Source organism: Anomalospiza imberbis, chromosome 6, assembly GCF_031753505.1.
Source record: "Anomalospiza imberbis isolate Cuckoo-Finch-1a 21T00152 chromosome 6, ASM3175350v1, whole genome shotgun sequence".
In the NCBI taxonomy this organism is placed as follows: domain Eukaryota; kingdom Metazoa; phylum Chordata; class Aves; order Passeriformes; family Viduidae; genus Anomalospiza; species Anomalospiza imberbis.
The window spans coordinates 32583222-32603902 of record NC_089686.1 but is presented as its reverse complement, the minus strand read 5'-3'; the positions used below and the strand labels follow the sequence as shown (position 1 = coordinate 32603902).

General features: G+C 41.2%; 1 protein-coding gene across 19 annotated transcripts in view; it reads right to left on the bottom strand.

The window, feature by feature from the left end:
- The window catches only part of GPHN (gephyrin), a 279199-nt gene extending 276968 nt beyond the window's left edge, over nt 1–2231 (bottom strand). For all 19 annotated transcript variants that reach the window (XM_068193120.1, XM_068193123.1, XM_068193122.1 and 16 more), the window contains exon 1: nt 2085–2231. In XM_068193120.1, coding sequence (XP_068049221.1) covers nt 2085–2148 — 64 coding nt within the window. In that variant the 5' untranslated portion in view covers nt 2149–2231. The remainder of the gene's footprint in view (nt 1–2084) is intronic.
- Nucleotides 2232–20681: the final 18450 nt, after the last annotated feature.

Genomic DNA, 20681 nt, shown 5'->3' with positions numbered 1-20681 from the left:
AAATCCCCCAAAGTACAAATATTTTCTTCCCAGATTAAAGGAGATACTGGAGCGGAAAATAATTAAGGTTGGCCAAATATATGCTACAACATTTGTATAACATTTTATTTCAGGTTTACAAACACATACAAAAAAGGGACTAGGAAAATTGCAAGAAACCAAGGTGTCGCCTTTCAAAATGGGAAAATAATTATTTGCAAAAATTGTTAGACTGGAATTCTAAACAATTACATTAAGGTGAAAAAACTTATACTGTTCTGTTTTGTTATGCCTCTAGGCTTTCCTCTAAAAAAAAAAACTTAAAAGGTTTTAGGCCAGAAGCTCTTCTCAATGAAACTAAAAATTATGATACAAAGTTAAAAGAGTTTAACAATGATCAACAGGATTTACAGTACAAAATAAGTGTATTCTGAAAGACTATCTGAACATATTGAGAGACTAAATCATTATTTAAATTATTATAACAACATTTGTGCCTGGTACTGCATTCTGGGAACACATGTGAAAATTATTACAACTCTATGATCAAAAGAAAATAATAACCCAAGTTACACACCACGAAGTCGTACAAAATATACAAAGAAAAATATGCACTCTGTTGGCACTCCCTTCCCACTTTAACTTTTACAATAATAGGTAGTGGCACACATGTCCTATCCTTCAGGAACAAAGGGAACAAACACCCCCATGTGACTTTTGCATCTGGTCCAACACGCTCTACCCATATTAAGGATGTGACTGCCTGGAATTTAAAAGCATGCTAAGGATTTACACTTGTATCCACCGTGCTTTTCTAGCGGTTTATCGTCACAATCACCTTGCGGCCAAGCGCTTCCCAGGAAGGGAAGGAGGGGAAAGGCTCCAGCCTTCTCGACACCCCTTGCTCCCGGCAGCGGGATCAGCACCCGGCAGAGGAACAGCGGCGGGGGCTCCCGCGGGCTCGGGCCGCTTCCGAACGTGCCGCTCGGGTTAAACACCGCTAGCGGTGATAAATAACTTCAGCGTTAACTCCAGGCCTCCTCTCCCATCAATGTCCCCCCTTACACTCCAAGCATCCTCCTACTCCTAAGCGAGCTCACAACGCTGCTTTCCATGAACAGTCGTGTCTTCCCAGGCTCCCGGTGAAACCTACTGATCTTGACGTCTAAAAATTTCGCCGACATCTCTCGCCCGTTGCTCGCACAGAAGCGGCGCTGACGCCCGTGTGTGTACACCGGAACCCCTCGGGGCTCCGCTCCTGGGCGCGCCGCGCGTCCCCCGCTGCGCCGAGCTCCGCGGGGCGCCGGGACACCCGCCGAGACGCCGGCAAAGGAACCCCCAGCTTGTCTCACCCGTACCGGCTTCGGGAGCCCTTCTGTGCAAGCACCGCAGGTCATGTGCCACGGCTTTATTAAAGGATCATCCGCGCTCTGAGCAGCAGCATCATAACTGCCCTCCTCCCCCTCCCAACAGAGAGCACATAGGCACAAGCATCCCCACCCACCCCCTCCCAATTCCCAAAGTAAAGGCCAGGGTGGGGGAGGGGAAGGAGCCATCCCAAAGGAGCTGCCGTGCGGAGCGTGCCGAGCTCGGGCATTCCCGCGGCCGGGAGCTGAGGCCGCCTCCCGCCCGGGGAAGGCAGGCCCGGCACCTGCCGGCCCGCAGCCCGCGCCGGCCGCGGGCTCGCTTCTCCAGCGCCTTCGCACTCACGGCTCCGCCGCGCTCCGAGGAAGCCCGGCCGCGTCCCGGCCCCCATCCCCGCCGGCATTCGCCCACCCGCGCGCTCCGTCCCCTTCGCGCGGGTTATCCCCGGGTCGGTCCCCGCGGCTGCGGCGCCCGCCCGCCTGCGGCAGCGCTGCCCAGCGCCGGCCGGCCCCGCTCACGCTGTCCGCCGGCGGCCGGAGCGCCGCCCCCACGCCCCGACCCCGGCTCCGGGCTTCGGGTACCGCACGCACGACGGAGGGGCGCTCCCTGCGCAGCGCCGGCGGCGCCGCACGGGAGAGACAGACGGCCGGCGGGGCAGCCCGCGGGGCGGCCTGAGGCGCGCACCGACCCGCGGCCGCCCCCCGCGCGTCCCCAGCGGCGTGCCCGGCGCGGCCCGGTACCTGTGAGGACGCCGACGCGGATCTGGTGGTCGTGGTTCGTCAGGATCATCCCCTCCGACGCCATGTTCGCGGCGCAGCACCGCACTGCCGCGGGGGGGGCGGCGCGGGAGCGGCGCGGACGCAGAGGGGGCGGGGCCGGGGTAGCGGGGCGGGCCCGAGGGGCGGGGCCAGCGCGGGGGCGGGGCCGGGGCTACGACGGCGCGGGGGGCGTGCGAGACCGGCGCGGTGCGCGCGGCGCAGGCAGCAGCAATCCAGCGCCGAGAGTGCGAGCCGAGCCCCGGAGCCCTGGTTCCAGGGGCCGGCGATTTCATTCCTGAGACTTCGGAAAAGGGGACAGCACGGCAATGATCCCTGCTCTTGGTTAGCATGAAATCACAGAACCGCCCATTCAATTAGTTGGGAAAAGACCTCTGGATCGCCGAGTTCCACCCTGACCAACCTTGTCGAGTAGACGTGGCACTGATAGCGCGTCCGGTCTCGTCCGAACTCCTCCGGGACGGTGGCTGCAGCACCTCCCCGGGCAGCCCATTGCGATGTCTAATCTCCGCTTCTGTGAAAAATTTCTCCCTGACATCCAACCTGAGCCTCCCCTGGGGCAGCTTAACACTGCGTCCTCTTGTGCTGTCACCGGCTGCCTGCGAGAAGAGGCCGACCCCCAGCTGGCCGAGCCTGCTTTCAGGCGGCTGTGGAGAGGGAGGAGGTCACCCCTGAGCCTCCTGCTCTCCAGGCTACAAATGCAGATATGCAGTTTTTTACACCTATTTCCTGGGGCTCAGCAGGGTGTTTCTCCTACCTTTCCAGGCCTCTTCTCTCACCTGTGAGCCCTTCCCCTTTACTCTGAGACTAAAGCTGTTGTTACACAGACAAAGCAATGGTTATTTTGACAAAGCCACTTACTGTATTATTTTTTGTCTTACTTATGTTACATTGGATACTCTCAGGAAGCAAATATTTAAAACTGATTTTGAATAAATATGTGGGCAAATGTCTTCCGCATTTATTAGCACTATCATCAACTACAAATGATAGCCCATTGTCAAAATGGAAGTCTTCTGACTTCAACAGGTCTTTATATTTTTGGGCATTCCTCTTTCATTTTCAATGCTGTCTTACTAACAGCAGACTCCGTAGTCTCCTTTTGACTGCCTACTAACAAGCAATTATTGAAAGCGTTTGCAATTTACATGTACATAAATGAACCACTTCAGTTTTCTCCTTAGCACATCACTCTCTTAGACGAACGACTAGTACCAAAAAAAAAAAAAAAAAAGGGCTGAAGAAATATCCTGTGTCTATGGGAAAGTGGCACTAGTAGCACTTTGATGGGGTGGTGCACCAGCACACGATATCAGTATTTCTGTATTGGCACAGCAGTTGCAGTGTGTGCAGCCATAGAGACTGAGAATCCAGGCTCCAGGGATCTCTGGTTATGCAATGGTATAATACAACATATGTGGGTGGGTGTAAGCCTGAACCCAAAACAGCATGGTTACTGAAGATATACTGCATCGCTGGTGCTCATACTGCTGTTCCCTCAGGGTTCAGACACTATTTGTTAAATATTCTGCTGTAGACAAGGCAAAAAGATTTTTCTTTTTTTTTTTTTGCAAACGTATCTGAAATTATCTATAGTGCGAGCAAATATCTTGACATTTTGTAGTTCCTGCAGAGGATTGTCATACCCTAAAAACAGTACTGTTGATTTAGAGCATCTCAGTCTCCCTGTGTAGCCTGTTGATTTGTTGCTCTTGTGGATGGTAAGAAGGAGGAGCAAAATTCAGATTTCACTGGCAGCATTAGGTTTTTTATTTCTGGACTTATAAGTGCCTACTAGAGGGATTTGTATGAGAATTTTTTTTTTTTGTATAGAAATGTAGTAGATGATTGTATTAAAGCAACAAAATAAGTTTATAGATTTTTAAAAGACTGAGTAAAGAAGAAGCTGAATTTGATAATACGGGTTTTGTTACTGTGATGTGAAAAGCCTTGTAAACTAGGTGGTAGGTCCATAATAGTTCAAGAGAAGGTTGAGAATGGGATGATGTCCTGCAGTCAAATTTGTGACAGAGTAAGAAAACAAGTGTGTGTGATGCAGAAACCTTTTACGGCAGGGACATATTCTAGGTAATGCATTAGCAATCCACACTGGAGTTCACATTGACTATCCAGAGAAAAACAAGCTTTCCTCATCAAAGTCACAAAGCTGATAGTCGCATTTTGGCCTGGTCATGTCAGAGTTGAAGTATAACTCCATTCAGTAACCTCTCAGCAAATTTTTTACATTGTTTCGTCTGCCAGCTGGTAATTATCAATATCTCTCCATTAACTAAAGCACTGCCTTTTCATCAAGCTGGCTCTGCCAGCCATGCTTGTTCCATGTGTCTACTGGGAAACAGAGTGGCTTTCTCAGTTTATCATGAGCACTACTGAATTACATCTTTTACTCATTTGGGGAAACAGTTTGAGCAGACAGGAGGCTCCTGTACTGTCTTCTGTAGTAGCCTGTAGAAATCTTAATTAAAAAAAAAGGAGTCTTCAGTATGATTACAAGAAGATAACAGTTTGTTCTCTTCATTACAGTGTGGGAAAGAATGATTTAAAGTCTCATTGAAAGTTATCAGACACTTCATATTTAGAATAAGTATTCAGTATAATTTCTATAGTTTTGTTGTCATGTAGGTCTGGTTCTTTTTTCAGTGGCTCCTTAACTATAATTTCTTTATTCTGTTTTGTTTACAACTGGTTGGAAGTTTGGTTCAGCAGTGAGACATGGTTCTTCAACTTTGTGCCATTGGTGCAGATCCTGCTGAAGACATTAAATAGCTGGCTTAATAAATCATTAATCAAACTTAAAACATTTTAATTTGTGCCACTGGTCAAAATCCAAGTAAGGTCAAGAGACTAGCTGTCTCAGTGGTTAAGTAGTAGGAAACAAAGTTGTATCTCCACCTTATTCATGTGAGTCTATAAAGAGTCATGAAACTAAGGCTGAGACCTTAAAAGAAAACAATTTTCCAATTCAGCAATTGTTTTAAAGTCGGTCTATTACAGGTTATTACTTTCTGATATGTTTAAATACTCTGTGTTGATCTATACATATTGAAAAAAAATAGTATAAACATTTTACATGTAGCCACTGATATAGCACAATATTCATCACTCTAAAAGAAGGTGCAGGAGGTGATTTCTCCAAACAATCCCTTTCCTTGGGCAAACATCTAAGGAAAATACAGAACATGCACCATATTTTAGCTATGTTAGGTTAGAAAACCATCCAAATGTCTTAGTGGCCTATACCATAGTCCATCCTTGCTACCCGAACATTGCCAGAGGCCTCTTGAGAATCCTTCTGGGTTTACACCTCCAGTCATGAGTAGGAACCCAATTTCAGTGATTGCTCTAACTATTAGTGGGAAGGAAAATGGCTTTTGCTTACAGTAAAACTTAATTACTCCTTGCATTGCACCAATATTTGCAAGGTCAAATTTGTCTATTAAGCAAATAATCTATGTCTGTGAGATTACAAGATAAGAGAAGCTGTTAACTCTTCCACTTGGTAACAAACTACATCACAATGTAGTTGATTCCTGTCTGCAATATGGGCATTTGCAGCAAATGACAGGCATGTGGAAAACTCCAAAGGAAAAGTGGCCTTGAGAGACATCCATGCATGCTCTCTCCCTTCCTGCCTCCTCCCACTCAGCTGCCTACTGTGGTGCAACTTTTGAAATGGCACCATATGCTCTAGGATACAACCTCACATATATTCTTAGAAACAGCAACATCTGGAAGAGTGATATTTACTGAGCTTATTTAGTATGACTTTGATGGCTGTAGTAGTGACAGCCACTTGAGCTGCCTCCAATTCAAACCCATTGCAGCCTTTTTTCTCTTATTCTCCTACCTGGTCAGACCAAAAAAAGCTCTTCCTTTCCAATCACCTTCCCGTGATAAAGGTTATAGCAAAACCCTGTATTCTCATTATTTAATGCACAAAGTAGGTCTATCTGGCTTGTCTTTTCCTTATCTGAGATTTCAGATGTTACTGTTTTGCTGCTCAGTCTTTGGAAAAGAATGTTCTGTAGATCTTTGTCCTGGACATGTTGGACCACTGTGGTTTTTTGCATTATGCAGACACACAAATTTTCATCCAGACTTTCCCAGGCAATTCCTAGGCAGGGAAGTTCCAGATTTAAGTGTATCCTCAGCATGGTAACAAGGTTTGAATCCATCTCCAAGGAGCAGGGGAGGTCCTGCAGATCCTGTGATAAGGATTATCTTTTGATTCATCATGTTTTTCTTTTTGTTCACCATCCATTGAGCTGGTCCTACTACTTTCTTGGTCCCACCATGGAAATGATGCACCAGATATTTTGCTGTAGTTATTCTAATCTGACAAAGTAGGCTTTTCTTGAATAGCAGTACACTAAAAAAGGGTTTCCTTTCTTTTAGAATAATTTAGAAATGGGGCCAGCCAAATGCAATCTTGATGCTCCCAGGTGCCAGTTCTCCTGGGTCACTGCAGCCCTTTCTGCAGTGTACAACCCATCTGAGAGCAGAACCAAAGCATTTGAGATAGGTTTGCAGTATGTGTGACATCTGACTACAAATGCAGTGCAGTTGATTCACTACTAGTATGGGTGCCTGACAAAAATAAATGAATCTTAGCGTGACTCCACGAGTGGTGTTGACACATTCAATTGTCTGTGCTTCGTTTGCTGCAAAACAGTAGCTATTTTAGAAAAGCATTTGATGAGTTTAGCATACACAAAGAGTAGACAGATTTAAAAGACATCTTACTGGAACATTCTATTTTTGAGATTTCACTTTGACAAAACTGCCTCATTAAGGACTTGGATATGAAAAGCAGGAAAATGCTTTTGGATCTCATGTAAACTAAATTCAGAATTCTGATGAGCTGAATCAGTTCTTTCCATACATTACTTTCCTTTATCTGTATTTCTCCTTGTTTCTGTGTAAGAGATGACATAAAACCTTAAGGTATCTAGATCTTGATTAATGAGCAAGAGGACTCCAAACTGTATGAAATAAGGGAGAAAGAGGAAAGAGAAGGTATTTTGAACCCAAATTAAATTATAATATTTTGGAATGAACTAACCACAAATGAGCATCACATGTTGTAGCCAAAAGTGAAAAAATGACACTTGCTTCTGCAGGAAACCTTGCTGTGTTGTTTGCTTTGACTTAGTAGAAGCATTAAAACGACTACAATAGATCATCTAAGGAAGAAGGGGATGCTGTATGGCAAAGGGCAGCTGCAGCCTCCTGCCAGCTTGACTGAAGGCAAATTCACCAACGTGCATTGTTGAATGTTGGGTTTCAGCTCTGAACAATGCAACAGGGGCTTTCGGAGGGTTTGTCCACCTTCAGACATATGCAACTATATCAACAAATAAAATTCAGGCTAAAAGCAAGTGGCCATGCCCTCTCTAGTCCTGTAAATCCTGATTTAGGTCATTTGTGTCATATTTATGGTATAAAGTGGTTGGCTTGTCGTCAAATTGCATACAATGGGACACATGAGACTCCTTGTACCCACAACTGCCTTTGTTCTTTGATAAATGAGTCTTGGAAAGAACACCCATTTTTCATGTGTTAACCCCATGACTGGTGTGCATCGTTCTCACTAGGTCACTCTGCAACTTTGTGGGTTTGTTTTCTAGAAGACTTCTTGGCCCAGCTGTGGCTCAAGCCTTTACCTTCTTTGAAGCCTGTACCAAAGTACTGTTGATTTGTTTAAGTTGCCACATGTGTGACTACAAAATGTCCAAGTGACACAAATGACACAGTACATTTGCAAGCCATTTCATGTACTCACATTCAATGCAAAAAGATTTTAATATGCATCCTCTGTGTATTATTAGGGTTTCATATGTTTTTGGTTTAGACAGGGCTAAAAATATTTGGATACACTTTGTAGTAGATCACTTAGTCTTGCTCTAGAACTCTTTCTTACCTCAGCTTCATCTCAGATGCTTCTTAAACATCCAATATAGTCAGACTGTTGGTATCAATAAACTATTTCTTCCACAGTTAATCAAAGTTCAAGGAGAAAAACACATAGAGAAAATAAGCTTTCTGTTAATAAAACCTTTCTTTTTTGTCTTTACATTTCCGCGAGAGTCTTTAGTCCTGTATGTACTTATCTTCCATCTGTCCTTCTGCACAGCTTGTTTGAAATGCTTGTGTAATAGCCATTGCTTGAGTATCCAGGTATGTCACCATCAGTGTATTTATCCTGATTAGCCACTATTACTCTGGATTTAAAGAGGAGGGTGACAGAGCTGCTGCCTGCATCACAACCAGCTGATGGATGCTGTGGTATTATGGTTTCCTGATGAAGGATCTGTCACAGTCTCCTTGGCTCCTGCTGAAGCAGCATATGGACACACACTTGGGTTTCATATCAGTAGAAAGACAAGCCATTCAGCTGGGACCTGAGAGCTCAAAAGTCTTTCAGCTCTCCAGTCAAAGAGTGGCTGAAATCTGAATTTAAATCTAAAGCTCCAAGTGTGCCAGGGAGCAAGCTGTCAGTTGCTCCGGATGTGTAACGCTTCCAGGTCCTTCTTGTTTACAGAGTTTGTACTTTAAGTAAATAATTATTCTTAAGCCAGAAGGTGAATACCCAAGCACGACTGACTATTCAAGGTATTTAAGAATTCGCCTGGGAAAAGGGAGACCTGGGTTCTAATCACAATTTTAGTCAACATTTAATCTAAAATTGGAACAAAGACTAGAAGTAAAGTGTTTCTGTTTTAAGATCCTAGCTTCTAAGAAAACCATTTTAATGAACTACACAAATTTTTTCTCTCTCCCCCAGTTAACTGAAATCCTTCTTGTCCCTTTTGAAAATGTTTTTTGAAAATGTTAGCATCTCAGGTTCTAGTGTTGCTGTATCTAAGAAATGGGATTTATAGCTGCAGGTGCATTGCTGCTTCATTCTATTCCACTCTTCCTGCCCCCCTCACCCTCTCTCCACACCTGATCCTCACTCCTCTCTGGCACTGCACGCATCAGACTCCTCTATCAGCCAAGGCATTTCACTCCTATGGCAAAAATCGTGCAGGATTTAATATGGTCTGGCAGAAAACTCACTCACAGATGGGTCTGAGGAGTGCCAGAGATAGCACAGCAACCAGTGTGAATGGGAGGAAGGGACCAATAAAACTTGGAAAGGGGAAATGATCCTCCTCTTTGGTTTGTTTTATTGGTTTGCAAGGCTTCATGGAATGATATCCCGAAACAGACCAATTGGGGGAAAAAGGTGATATTTCTGACTACACTCAAAGTTTGCATGGTAAACTCTTGTTCCTTTTAGCCAGTTTTATTAGAAACATTGGTATTTTACCACTTCATACTAAATTTGTCTCATATTTAATTGCAATATTTTAAAAAATTTTGTCCATTTCTCTGTGGCTATAACTGCTTGTCAAATTTGAAACAGAGGCATCACTTGAAATTATATTTTAAAACATGTAACTTAATCATCTAGAAACAGGAATTTCAAGACATTAGGTAATGATGTGCATGTTTACCTTTATGGTATAATTCTGATGTATCAGTTTTTGCTTGTATGTTTTGAAATGTTTGGAACTTACTGAGATTTATTATCTGTCTTTAAAAGATTAAGAAACTTAGTCAAAACTACATGTGTCCAGAAATATTCCATCCCAGTTCAGTAGCTGTTTAGGCAAGCTGACTCTTAAAACCCCTTAGAGAAGGCAATACATTGGTACTAAGGGACCTTTCTGAATGCTTGTCATAGTCTCAAACTAAATCCAAAATATGGCACTGTGCCAGCTACTAAGAAGGAAATTATTATTATTATTATTATTACTATTATTATTAATATTATTCTTAATATTGCTATTATCTCCAGCTGAAACCAGGGCAATATTTTATTACATTGTCTCTCATAAATCAAAGAAACTACAATGTAATTGTCAATTTCTATTTTGGCTAAAAATAATTTATTTTCAGACTTGCACACTGCCAAAATAATGCATTTTTTTTAGTGCTCAAGAGCAAAAAGCTCAGCCTGTCTTTTGATGTTGGTCCGGCAGTTTCCAAATGCTCACTCTGTAGCAGTGTAGCTCATTTCTTCCAGGTGCCTTCCTCTCTGATAAAAGAAAAGTATTAGCATCCCAAGACCCATCAATCTAGCAGATTAGTCTCCTAGAGCAAGAATTTGTTTCAGCCATTTACACAGTACTGTCAGTTTTATTGAACAAGATATTCCCAAGCTACATTTAGTGCAGAATTTTCCAGTTCTTTACATGAGATGTACCAACTTCACTTTGTGAATTACTTGAGTATTGTTTTTTTGGGAAAACAACAGGAAAACTTTCTTCTGATACAGTGGAATTTTATCCTTTCCACCTGTTCTTTCCACCAGTAAGTAAAGCCACTTGTCCTGGAACTTCAAATTCAGTATTTAAATATAGTCAAGTAGTTAATATATGTTTTGCTGAGGATCGCACCTCACTATTTGAAAATACACTTTTCTTAACCATACTTGAGTGCAATTCTTTCTTGAACTTAGGTTTGAAAGAGATTGGTTACCAATACTTTTCTGTGTATTTCAGAAGAATATCTTCATATCTCTGTAAGTCCTTTTCTGTCTTCAGTGATCAAGCTGCAGTATAACTGTTAAAAACTGCAAAGTATAAAAAAAATCTGTTTAGTAGGTGAGACCTCTGAAGGATTTTCATCTTTATTTTGCAGAAACAAACTGGATATTTTTTTGCTTTTACTGTTGCATTGCTAGGAATAAGGGAGCTAGCCTTTCAAATAGAAAAAAACCCCTGTTATTTCCTCACTATCATTTATACAAATAAGATGCCTTTACAGATGCCCACATAAGAGATCTTCTAAAATATGCTCTGTATATTGATACAAAGTGTAATTAATGTTAGAATCCAAGTACAGTTGTATAAGCTGTTGTGTTATCTTACACTACAGGTTCTGGTAAGGGCAAATGCTATATGCAGTCCTGAGTTTTGGATATGATTATGTTTTATAATTGCAGATAGATTTTTGCCATCAACTCATATCAATTCACATCAATTCATCAATTAAATTCATACTAAACTGTTCTTGACTGTGGAATGGTTTTTGTAATGACAGATTGAAATTTGAAACAGTTTGAAAGTACTGTTGTGCTCTTCATTGCCTAGGTCTTTTAGGGATTCTCTTAAGTCTTGGTAGATATTGTCAGTGACCCTGTTGCACAGTGCAGGGTAAAACATAGTGCCTTAGGGTGTGAGGTGATAATGCAGCCAGGCTGCCTGATTACAGCAATAACTCACATGTAGTTTAGACTATGTAAAATAACATTTTCTTTTGCATGTCTGAGCAATTTCACTGGTATCCAATTAAGCATGGTGTTAAACTGGATGTCACTGCTGCTATTACCTCTCATAGTTGTGTTTTCTCATCCCCTCTTTTGCACTGGCTCTAGCAACTGCATGTACACAGGGAGCATCAAAGTCACCAAATTGTACCAATAGAGTAATCTTTTTTTTTTTTGGTAGTTCAATATTCTGTTGTATCAATGAGTTGGTGTAATTAATGATGGCAGCAATTAGAAAATAATAGAAAGAAGGAAAAGATGTTGGAGGGGAAAAACAGGCTTGTCCCTTTCATTGGCAGCATAAAGTGAAGCTTTACCTCTAAGAAACCTTATGACAATGGTGTTATTTTTAAATGTAGAACTGTGAGAGAATTATTGCTGTAATGTGAAACTTCACTGACTGTGCTCTCTCTAACATAGAGCTCCTATGACCCTTCTTGGTTTAAACTGTTGCTCTTCTAATTGTCCACTTTTGTTGTGGGTGTTCTAAATTACTTCTAGGATGACTTGCAAGCTGTAACTTCCTCTTCACTCCACAGACCCTATAAATGGAGGTTTTTTGCAAGTGCTTGGCCTCTTTACTCTCCCTTAATTCAAATTCTAAAATGAGATTCTTTGCACCTTTGAACAGAACAGCCACCATCTGCCTTCCTAAGTCAGTAAGGCTCACTTCAGTGAACTAGAAATCTGTGCTCCACTCTTGCAACTCTTGGAACCATAGAATGTTGAAAGGCATCTCTGGACATCATCTGGTCCAGTTTTCCTGCTCAAAACAAGATCATCTAGGGAAGGTTGCTCAGGGATGTATCCAGTCAGATTTCAAACATCTCCAAGGATGGATACTTCACAATCTCCCTGGGCAGCCTCTTCCATGTGTTCAGTCAGCCTCATGATGAAACATCTTTTTCTTATGTTTAATCATTCTGTACCTCAGTTTGTGTACTTGTCCTTTCACTGGGTACCACTGAGAAGAGCCTGGCTCCATCTCCCCCATATGAGAGATGTTCCAGCCCCTTAATGATCTTCATGGCACTGTGCTGGACTCTTCCCAGCATGTTCATGTCTGTCTTGTAGAGGGGAGCCTGGAAGTGGACACAGCACTCCAGGTGTGTCTCACCAATGCTAAGCAGAGGGAAAGAATCACCTCCCTCAGCCTGCTGGCAATGCTCTGCCTAGTGCAGCCCAGGATGCTGTTGTGTCTCTTTGCTGCAAGGCTTTTTTGCTGACTATGTTCACCTAGCTGTGCCTCAGCTCTCCCAGGTGTTTTTCTGCCAAGCTGCTTTCCAGCCCCTCAGCTCCCACCCTGTCCTGGTACCTGCAATTAGCTGAAGGCCTCATGCAAATCTGTAATTAAAAGATGAGGGGAAATATGTAACAATTAAGAGTCTTTTCCTTTTTGTTCTTTGGGTCATTGGAAGAGTTACGAGCATGATGATGATACTCTGGAGGCAAACATACTTCTTTAAATACTCACAAGTAAGAAAAGCAGGCTAACAGCAGCAGTTAGCTGTTCTGTGCCTCAGAATGTAGCCATTTCTGACAAAAAGTATTCTCTAAATGTATTCAGGGATATATTATACATAAGTTCTAGAGGCTTTTTAGGCAAGAGTGCTTTCTGCCTAATAAAGTATTCAATAGCACTTTGTATTTCTTTAGCTGGCAAATAGATATAAATGTGCTTGGTTTCAAAGGGAAAGCATGTCTGATATGTATATACTGTATAGGATCAGGAACACTTTCATGAATAAGCCAACAGATCCCAACACAGCAATTCAAATAAATGAATGCTGCTCTGTTTTAGAGAAGACAGTACAGCAGCAGAGATGGCAGCCATGGTTATTTAATCACAATTTGTGTGATATTTTATTAGATTCCCTGCTCCTGGAAACTGAATCTCAGTTTGACTTCCAGCCGTCTTGGCTGGAAAAAAATTTGAGAAATTGACATGACATTTCAAAAATATAATCAAAAGAAAAAAATAGCTCAATTTTTCCTTTAAGGTGTCTAAACCAAACTCTTTCTCAGATTTTGACTTCTTAGTTTTGAAATGCTCAGACAGGTACTACTGGGCTCAGATTGGAGGGTTACCTCTGCCCAGTTCTGTGGGACCATGCGCAGCAGCCCCCAGATTGTCTGATCCTGAACAGCACTACAGGAGTGCCCTAACTGTTGGGCTGTATGATATAGAGTATTTTTTGTGTTAGGCATTGGCACACCATTTTCAGAGAAAGGGACTTGCTGGGGATCACATGGCTTTTTGAGGGGAATTCTCCCCACTGCATTGACTGGCAGAGTAACTGATCTCAGGCTTGGTGTACACTAATGGTCAAGATTATGATTACAGCTCTAAGGAAGGGAAATCTAAGACTAGTGCTCAGAGGAGGTTGCTAGTATAATTTAAAATAAAGCTGAAAGCAAAAGAAACTCATTGTTTCTTAAATCTGCATTTATCATTTTCACAAGATTGTTGGCAGATCTTCTATTCTTACATTTTCTTTCTTCTTTTGCATTGCATATTTGTACATGATAGTGCATGGCAGATTTTTTTCAGTTATGAAACTCAAGAGTCACAGTTCTGATGGATCTCAAACAAAGGACCTAGTGTGGCCCAAATGAGAACTAAATCTGTCTTGCCTGTTTCAGATGGGTAAAAGAAATTCTACATCACCGATTAATTCTTACTTTTTAATGCAAGGTCTCAAGGAGTTGTGTGAACTTCACTTACAGATGTTTCATCTACCTTTAAGTGTTAGGTGCAGGTGGTAAAACAACTTTAAGAAAATGAGCCAGATTTTTTCATAGCATTTTTGGAATGTTCATGTCCTCAATCTCAAAAATGGGCAAGTTGTATAAATTTCATTTTACGGTTGAGGAAACTGGGAAGGGAAAGTTCAAGTGACTTATCCAATGTCATAGAGATAAATAACTTTGAAAGTGGCTGAATTAAGTTCAAAACTCTTCTATTCCATTTTCTTTCCTATGGACAGTTTTTACAGATAGTAGAACTATTCCATCTTTATTACAGGAAAAGGGGTTTTAAATATATGCTACAGTCTTAAGAGAAGAAGAGGCTTCAAAATCAGAACTTGAATTGGATGGATTTGGGCAATACAGGTAAATCAAGATATTGATTGTATGTCCAGAAATATACAGGGTACCCTTTCCCTCAAATGTTATAACACAGTTTAGTTGTTTCTGATTATTTTTGCTCATCTTTGGAGCAGAGGCAAATGGTGGAATGTCAGTATCATTCCCTCATCCATTTACGCAGCACTGTAAAAGAAAGCAAAGCTAGTTCCAAGCGCTTCAATATTTTTGTGAGAGGTTTTGGTTTTTAGGCATTCTAGTTCTTCTTCATCAGACTAATTCCCTTTCAAATTTTCCTGGAAAATTATGCCCACTAGTTAACATTTCAAAGTTTTGAAACCCCAGACTAATTAGACTAATGGCATTTTTCATTTGTTTCTAGAAGGCTATGGATTATGGAGAACTGGAAGTGAGGAAGCAGGCTGTATGGTTTGCATATCCCAAAGGAGGAGATAGGGAGCTGTGGAAAGGGACTTGAGATACAATTGCTCTGGGGTAATGGAGCCTGTGATCTGCTTGAAGGTAGAAAGGAAAGAACCACGAGAGGAGTACAGGTCTGAGAATGACAGAGAACAAAGTCATGGGGATGGTATGGAGATGTTGCAGTCAAAAAGTCAAAAGACTGAGCAAGAGAAAAAACCAAGACTGAAAATGGGTGTGGAGAGAGCGGTGAAGGGATGGGAAAGCAGTGAAAGTGGAGAATTCTGCTGTTGCCTTCTGGTCAGAAAGTAATGCGAAAGGGAAGCAGGCAAAAGAAGATGGTTAAAATCTGGAAAATGTCTGACACTGCAGAAAAGGCTACAGTGGTTGAAGACAGGGGAATCTTACCATAACACTAATTTCACTTTGGCTCTGCAAGTTGTAAATAATATATAGCTTCTCTGAGTGGAAGTACATTACTTCTTATGGATGGCATAGAGAATCTGCTTCTACAGTTACTGCAGCAATATATGAGAAGCAGTTTTTAAAGTTATCCCTTTCTTTGTTATGCTCTACTGCTTTTCCACATTTACAATTTTTCAGATGCAAGCATCCCTTTGACACAGTAAAGGAAAAAAGACATACATGAGGATTTATCTGTCACTGATTCCTTCAAGAGTTTTGATGGATTTTTCTTTCTTAAGAAAAACCCTTGTTAGAGCATTTAGAGCAGATGGAAGTGTATGGATGCTTTTTAGTAGTGATTAAACCGTGCCTGTGAGCTATGAAAAGCTTTTTTAACTGGTGTAGCATGGGTCATTTTGCCTGTAATTTAAGGACAGAAACAGATTATACTACCCATTTAGTGCTTTTTTTCATCTTTAGAAGAGAAATCTCTAACAAGTCTTTAGCATGGAGGACTATTCACTATACAAAGAAGCAAAATCAGAGGGTGTTTGATACTTCAAACTAATTTTGTTCTAAGATATAAAATGGAAATCATTATAAGGTGAGGCATGTATACAGCATGCACCCAGATCCTGGATCAGAAAGAAGTAATTATAAAACATGAATGATTTTCCATGAAAGAAATATTCTGAAACAACTAGCAGTGTTCAAACTGGAGATTTTCAGAAGAGCCTTGTTCCCACACAGAGCATGAGCTTTGGTCTTTAATGATGTGCTCGACTCATAGTTCTGTGCTCAGTAGCCAGGAACCTGCTCACTCCGAGGGCCCTAAACAGCACATTCATTGCCCGGGCAGCTCGCATCAGGCCCAGTGGCCAGTGCAGAGATGAGCTTCCTACTCCCTCTAGTGCAGCAACTGTGCACTCAGGCACTGCCTGCTACAGCTTTTAAAAAAGGTTCAGTGATATGAAAGAAGTTAAAGACTAACAATTTTTGCGATAGAAATCGAATCAGTTTGTGTGTTGATTTACAAAGAATTCAGGAATACTGTCAAAAGAACAATATTTTTGTCAACTGATTTGACTGACGTGGTCTTTAGAGGTGCTTATGGGCTGAAAAATGGGAGCTATCCTGACTAAAACCGGATCCGAATAGTAATGAGGGGCTGAAAGTTAGAAGTTGTGTTTCTAAGGTGCCATAACTGGGGAATTGCAAGTCAGATGCAGATATCTCAATTCCCTGTACAGAAAGTAGAGGAGAGGCCAAAGCTGCAGCAGCTGGATTGTGGAGCTGCCTGCAAGCAGCAAATATAGATTTGGATTTTTAGGAAAGGGAAAATATATGACCTGAATTAGCTTCTGTCTCTCACTTTCCTGTGCCCATGCTGGCATTACTTGTGTAAGTGGAGCTGGAGCACTTTTTTATGCAGATGAGTAAATCTGCCCTCCTAGTTATTCCTGGACCATGAAAGAATGGGATGGTAAATTAAAACATCTAAAAGGTGATAAAAGTCCCTGGTAGTAGCTCTAGGTTCCCACCCCATTCAGCCTTTTGAAGACTCTGCTCTCTGCTAGGGTTACAATACCTTCCCTTTCTATAGCACCTGCAATCCTAAAAAAGGCCCAGAATTGGTGGTATGACAGAGTGGGCTGCAGAAAGGCCAAGAGATCTCTAAGAAAATGGTTTCCTATCTTTTTATGTTCTGGCAATACATTTTATATTGACAAAAATTTATGTATTTAATCCCTTTTTAGAGATCTTTTTCTGAGTGCTTAGTATCATATAAGACATTTTAAACATATATTCTGTTAAATAAATGATCTCCAGCAAAGATCACACATCAAGCATTGGCAACATAGATGACCTAATTGTTCACCTATGCTTTGCTTGACTGTTCTCCCCAGCTACTGTCAGTAAAAGGGACTCCTTTACTCCGTTCTCCCTTACAGTAAATGTTTTATTACCTGAGGCACCTATTGTGTCACCTCCAAGAACGTGCCCTAGAGGGTATGGGGATATGACTCTCAAAGGTCCCTGTGCATAGCACTTCACAGGGATTCACTACATGAGGGACGCAAGGTGAGATGGGCAATCTTGTCACCAGATATGGCTTTTGGACAGCAAAACAAAACCAAAACCAAAACAACAAAAAAGATGGTTTTTTTAGTTATAATGTTGTGGTGATCATCCCAATCTAACTTCTGAAAAGAGAGATTATCTTTTATTAGATCATGTGAAATCCCTGGAAAAAAAAATCAGATGGACTTTAGACCACATAATTTAATAATTAGAAAACTGACTTTGGGAACCATTGCACAACTATGAGAGATGAACATTAAAACAGTAAAACAAGCGAGAAAAAGTGAGAGCTTCAGTTTGGGAGCCATACTCCTTTTCACCTGCTTAACATCTCTCCAAGAATTCCTAATGTGTGCTCCAGATTTTCTCCTAGTCAGGGGCTGTTCACAGCAACAGCACATTTTCAAGTTTGTCATTTTAGTTCTTAATAACTTCCATTTCAGGTGGTGGATTCAGTCTTTGGAAAACAGATGCAAATTACCTGGATGGATGTACTTGGAGCCAGGTATGTGGACCGATTCGTCTCTCCAGATCTTTCTTACTAAGGTAGAAATATGTCACCTATCCAAATGACAAAGATGGTTCTCATCACTCTCAAGAATTGCTGGAGCTGAGCAAAACAATTGCATGTGCAGATAAATAAAATAATTTCATTTGGAAAAGACATCTGAGACCATTGAGTGTAACCATAAACCTAACATTCCCAAGTCCACAACTAAACCAAATCCCTAAGCATCATATCTACACACCTTTTAAATACCTCCATGGACGGTGACTCAACCACCTCGCTAGGCAAACAGTTCCACTGCTTTATAACTGTTTTCTTGAAGAAATAGCCAATCTAAACCTCCCCTGGTATAACGTGAGACCATTTTCTCTCATCACTTGTTACTTGAGATAAGAGACTGATGCTCACCTGCCTGCACCCTCCTTTCAGGTAGTTGTACAGAGCCATAAGGTCTCCTCTGAGTTTTCTTTTCTCTGGGCTAAATACTCCCCGCTTCTTCAGCCACCCCTCACAGAACTTGTGCTCCAGACCCTCTGCCAGCTTTGTTGCCTTTCTCCACACATACTCCAACACCTCAATGGCTTTCTTGTAGTGAATAGAAATATTTAAGCAAAATTATTTTCCTGGTGTCAATGGTCGGTAGAAGGGGGAGGTGGGCAACTTGCTGTCAAAAATTGTTAGTTTTTTTTTCTAGATCTGTTTTCTGATTTGGCTGAACGTGAAGCTGCATGAACACTGTGTCCAGGTGATGAGAAGAACTGACAGACGAAATTGGTCCTTTTTGGCAAAAGTCAACTTTTGTCAGGCTATAAAGCCTGTGCAGTCATGCATGTGGAGTCCAGTGCAAGGTGAGTGTAAGTCACAAATTAGTCTGTTTGGTCCTTAAATGCCTCTGCTGAGACTGCCATAAAAAGTAGATCACAAATGCTATTACTTTGGTATTATTTTGGTCTTTTTTTTACATTGTCACTATTTTTCCAGTATCTAGCTAGATGTTAACAAGTCACTGAGACGTCAAAACTTACCAGGTAGAAGTTATTTTGTTACTTTCTTAAAAAATACTTTCCCTCAACTAAACAAGGCTCAGTATATATTCTGCACTTCTTTTTTTAAAGTTCATACACCAGCTAGTGGTTAGCATAAGGTTGTTCTAACATTTGAATTCTTTGCACAGTATGTGTTACCTGGCTTGGCCAGTGAATTATGAAACATACACTGTTTAGATGGTTTGTCCTGAGCTGGTCCCACCCCAGTACAACACAAGCAATAACTCTGGGCCATTTTGAAGATCTATTATACATTTTCTTCCTTGCCATTCTCATTACCTGACAGGCTCATCCCTTTTGGGTATTTTTTAAAGCCTGAGAAAAACTTGGAAGTCTTATAAAAGTTCTGTACAATGTCACTTATTTTCCTGTGTCTCCATTGAAGACTGTGGCCAGATGTTTAAAATTGAAAGGATAGCATACATCTACAAGTTCCAGGTGTCCCCAGAAACCTCAGGTACTTAACATCTCAAAATCTGGGCCATGATTTCTATATTTACGAGATTCAAAATTCTCTCTGAGTTTTTAACAAAACTAAATTGTGTTTTGCTGCCATCAGAATCCACTGTGATAAAGTGAGATCTGATAAAGCACTAGGAAGTTTTCTCATTGTGTATAAATATTTATGTATGTAAATAGGTGTATGGTTAATTATAACTGACAAGAACAGACTGACACAAACTCAGATCCTCTGTCCCCATGGACAGATACACGTTGCTTGTTGAAGTGTAGTGGCATATCTCAAGGGCTGTGTTCTGAATCATTGATTAAATGCTGCAGCATGTGGATAGCTGAAATGCCAGTGACTCTTGAGCAGGGAGGGAGGAAGGAATGTGCACTGAATAAGAACATAGAGAGATCATCTGGTTTATATTTCTTGATTTTTTAGAAATTGGTGAAGAGCTGAAAGGTTTCCCTTTATATTTTACTAAAGTTTGAACAGAAACCTTTATTGAAGACACATATGCATACAAAATAGAATCTCTCACACAAGAAAGAGTTGGAAAAGGGTTTAATAAGAAGATAGGACAAGCTGCACTTGACAGGCACAGGGCAGTTTGAAAACAACCCTCGAATCTGACTCTTTCAGAATAGGCAGAATCCCTGAATCTGCTTATGTATTTGGAAAATGTTTGCATATAGCTGACACTTTTGAATGAGGCTTGCATTTTTTTTGTTTATGGTTTTTTTTTCTTCTTTTTAAATTTTTTTTCTTTTCATTCCTTTTGTTACTGTGTGTTTTGTTTGCAGGTAAGCTTATGTCTCTTCTGCTGGGTACATCAAAAGAAAAACTCCATTGTACTTCTGCTTTTGCTTTTAATAGGTTTATAATGTTAGTTGAAGAGAAAATAACTGTTTAGATTAAATTTACAGTGCTGCCAAAAATCAGAAATGTCTATTTAATTAAAATATATATCTATTCAATAAGAGTAAATGTGTAATAATGTGTAGCTGAAATCACAGAATTCTTTTGCATGACATTTTTGGGACATAGAGGAGGGATATTTCCTTTCAATACTTCAACTTGTTTTTCTAGCATGGCATCATGCACTGCTTATGCATACCTTGAAACAGTAATATTCTTAAGTGTGCTATTTTTTTCGTGGGTTTTTCTGTCATTTCATGATGAAAAGCTGCATTGTTTCTAATGTCTGCCATCATTTTACATGTTTTCT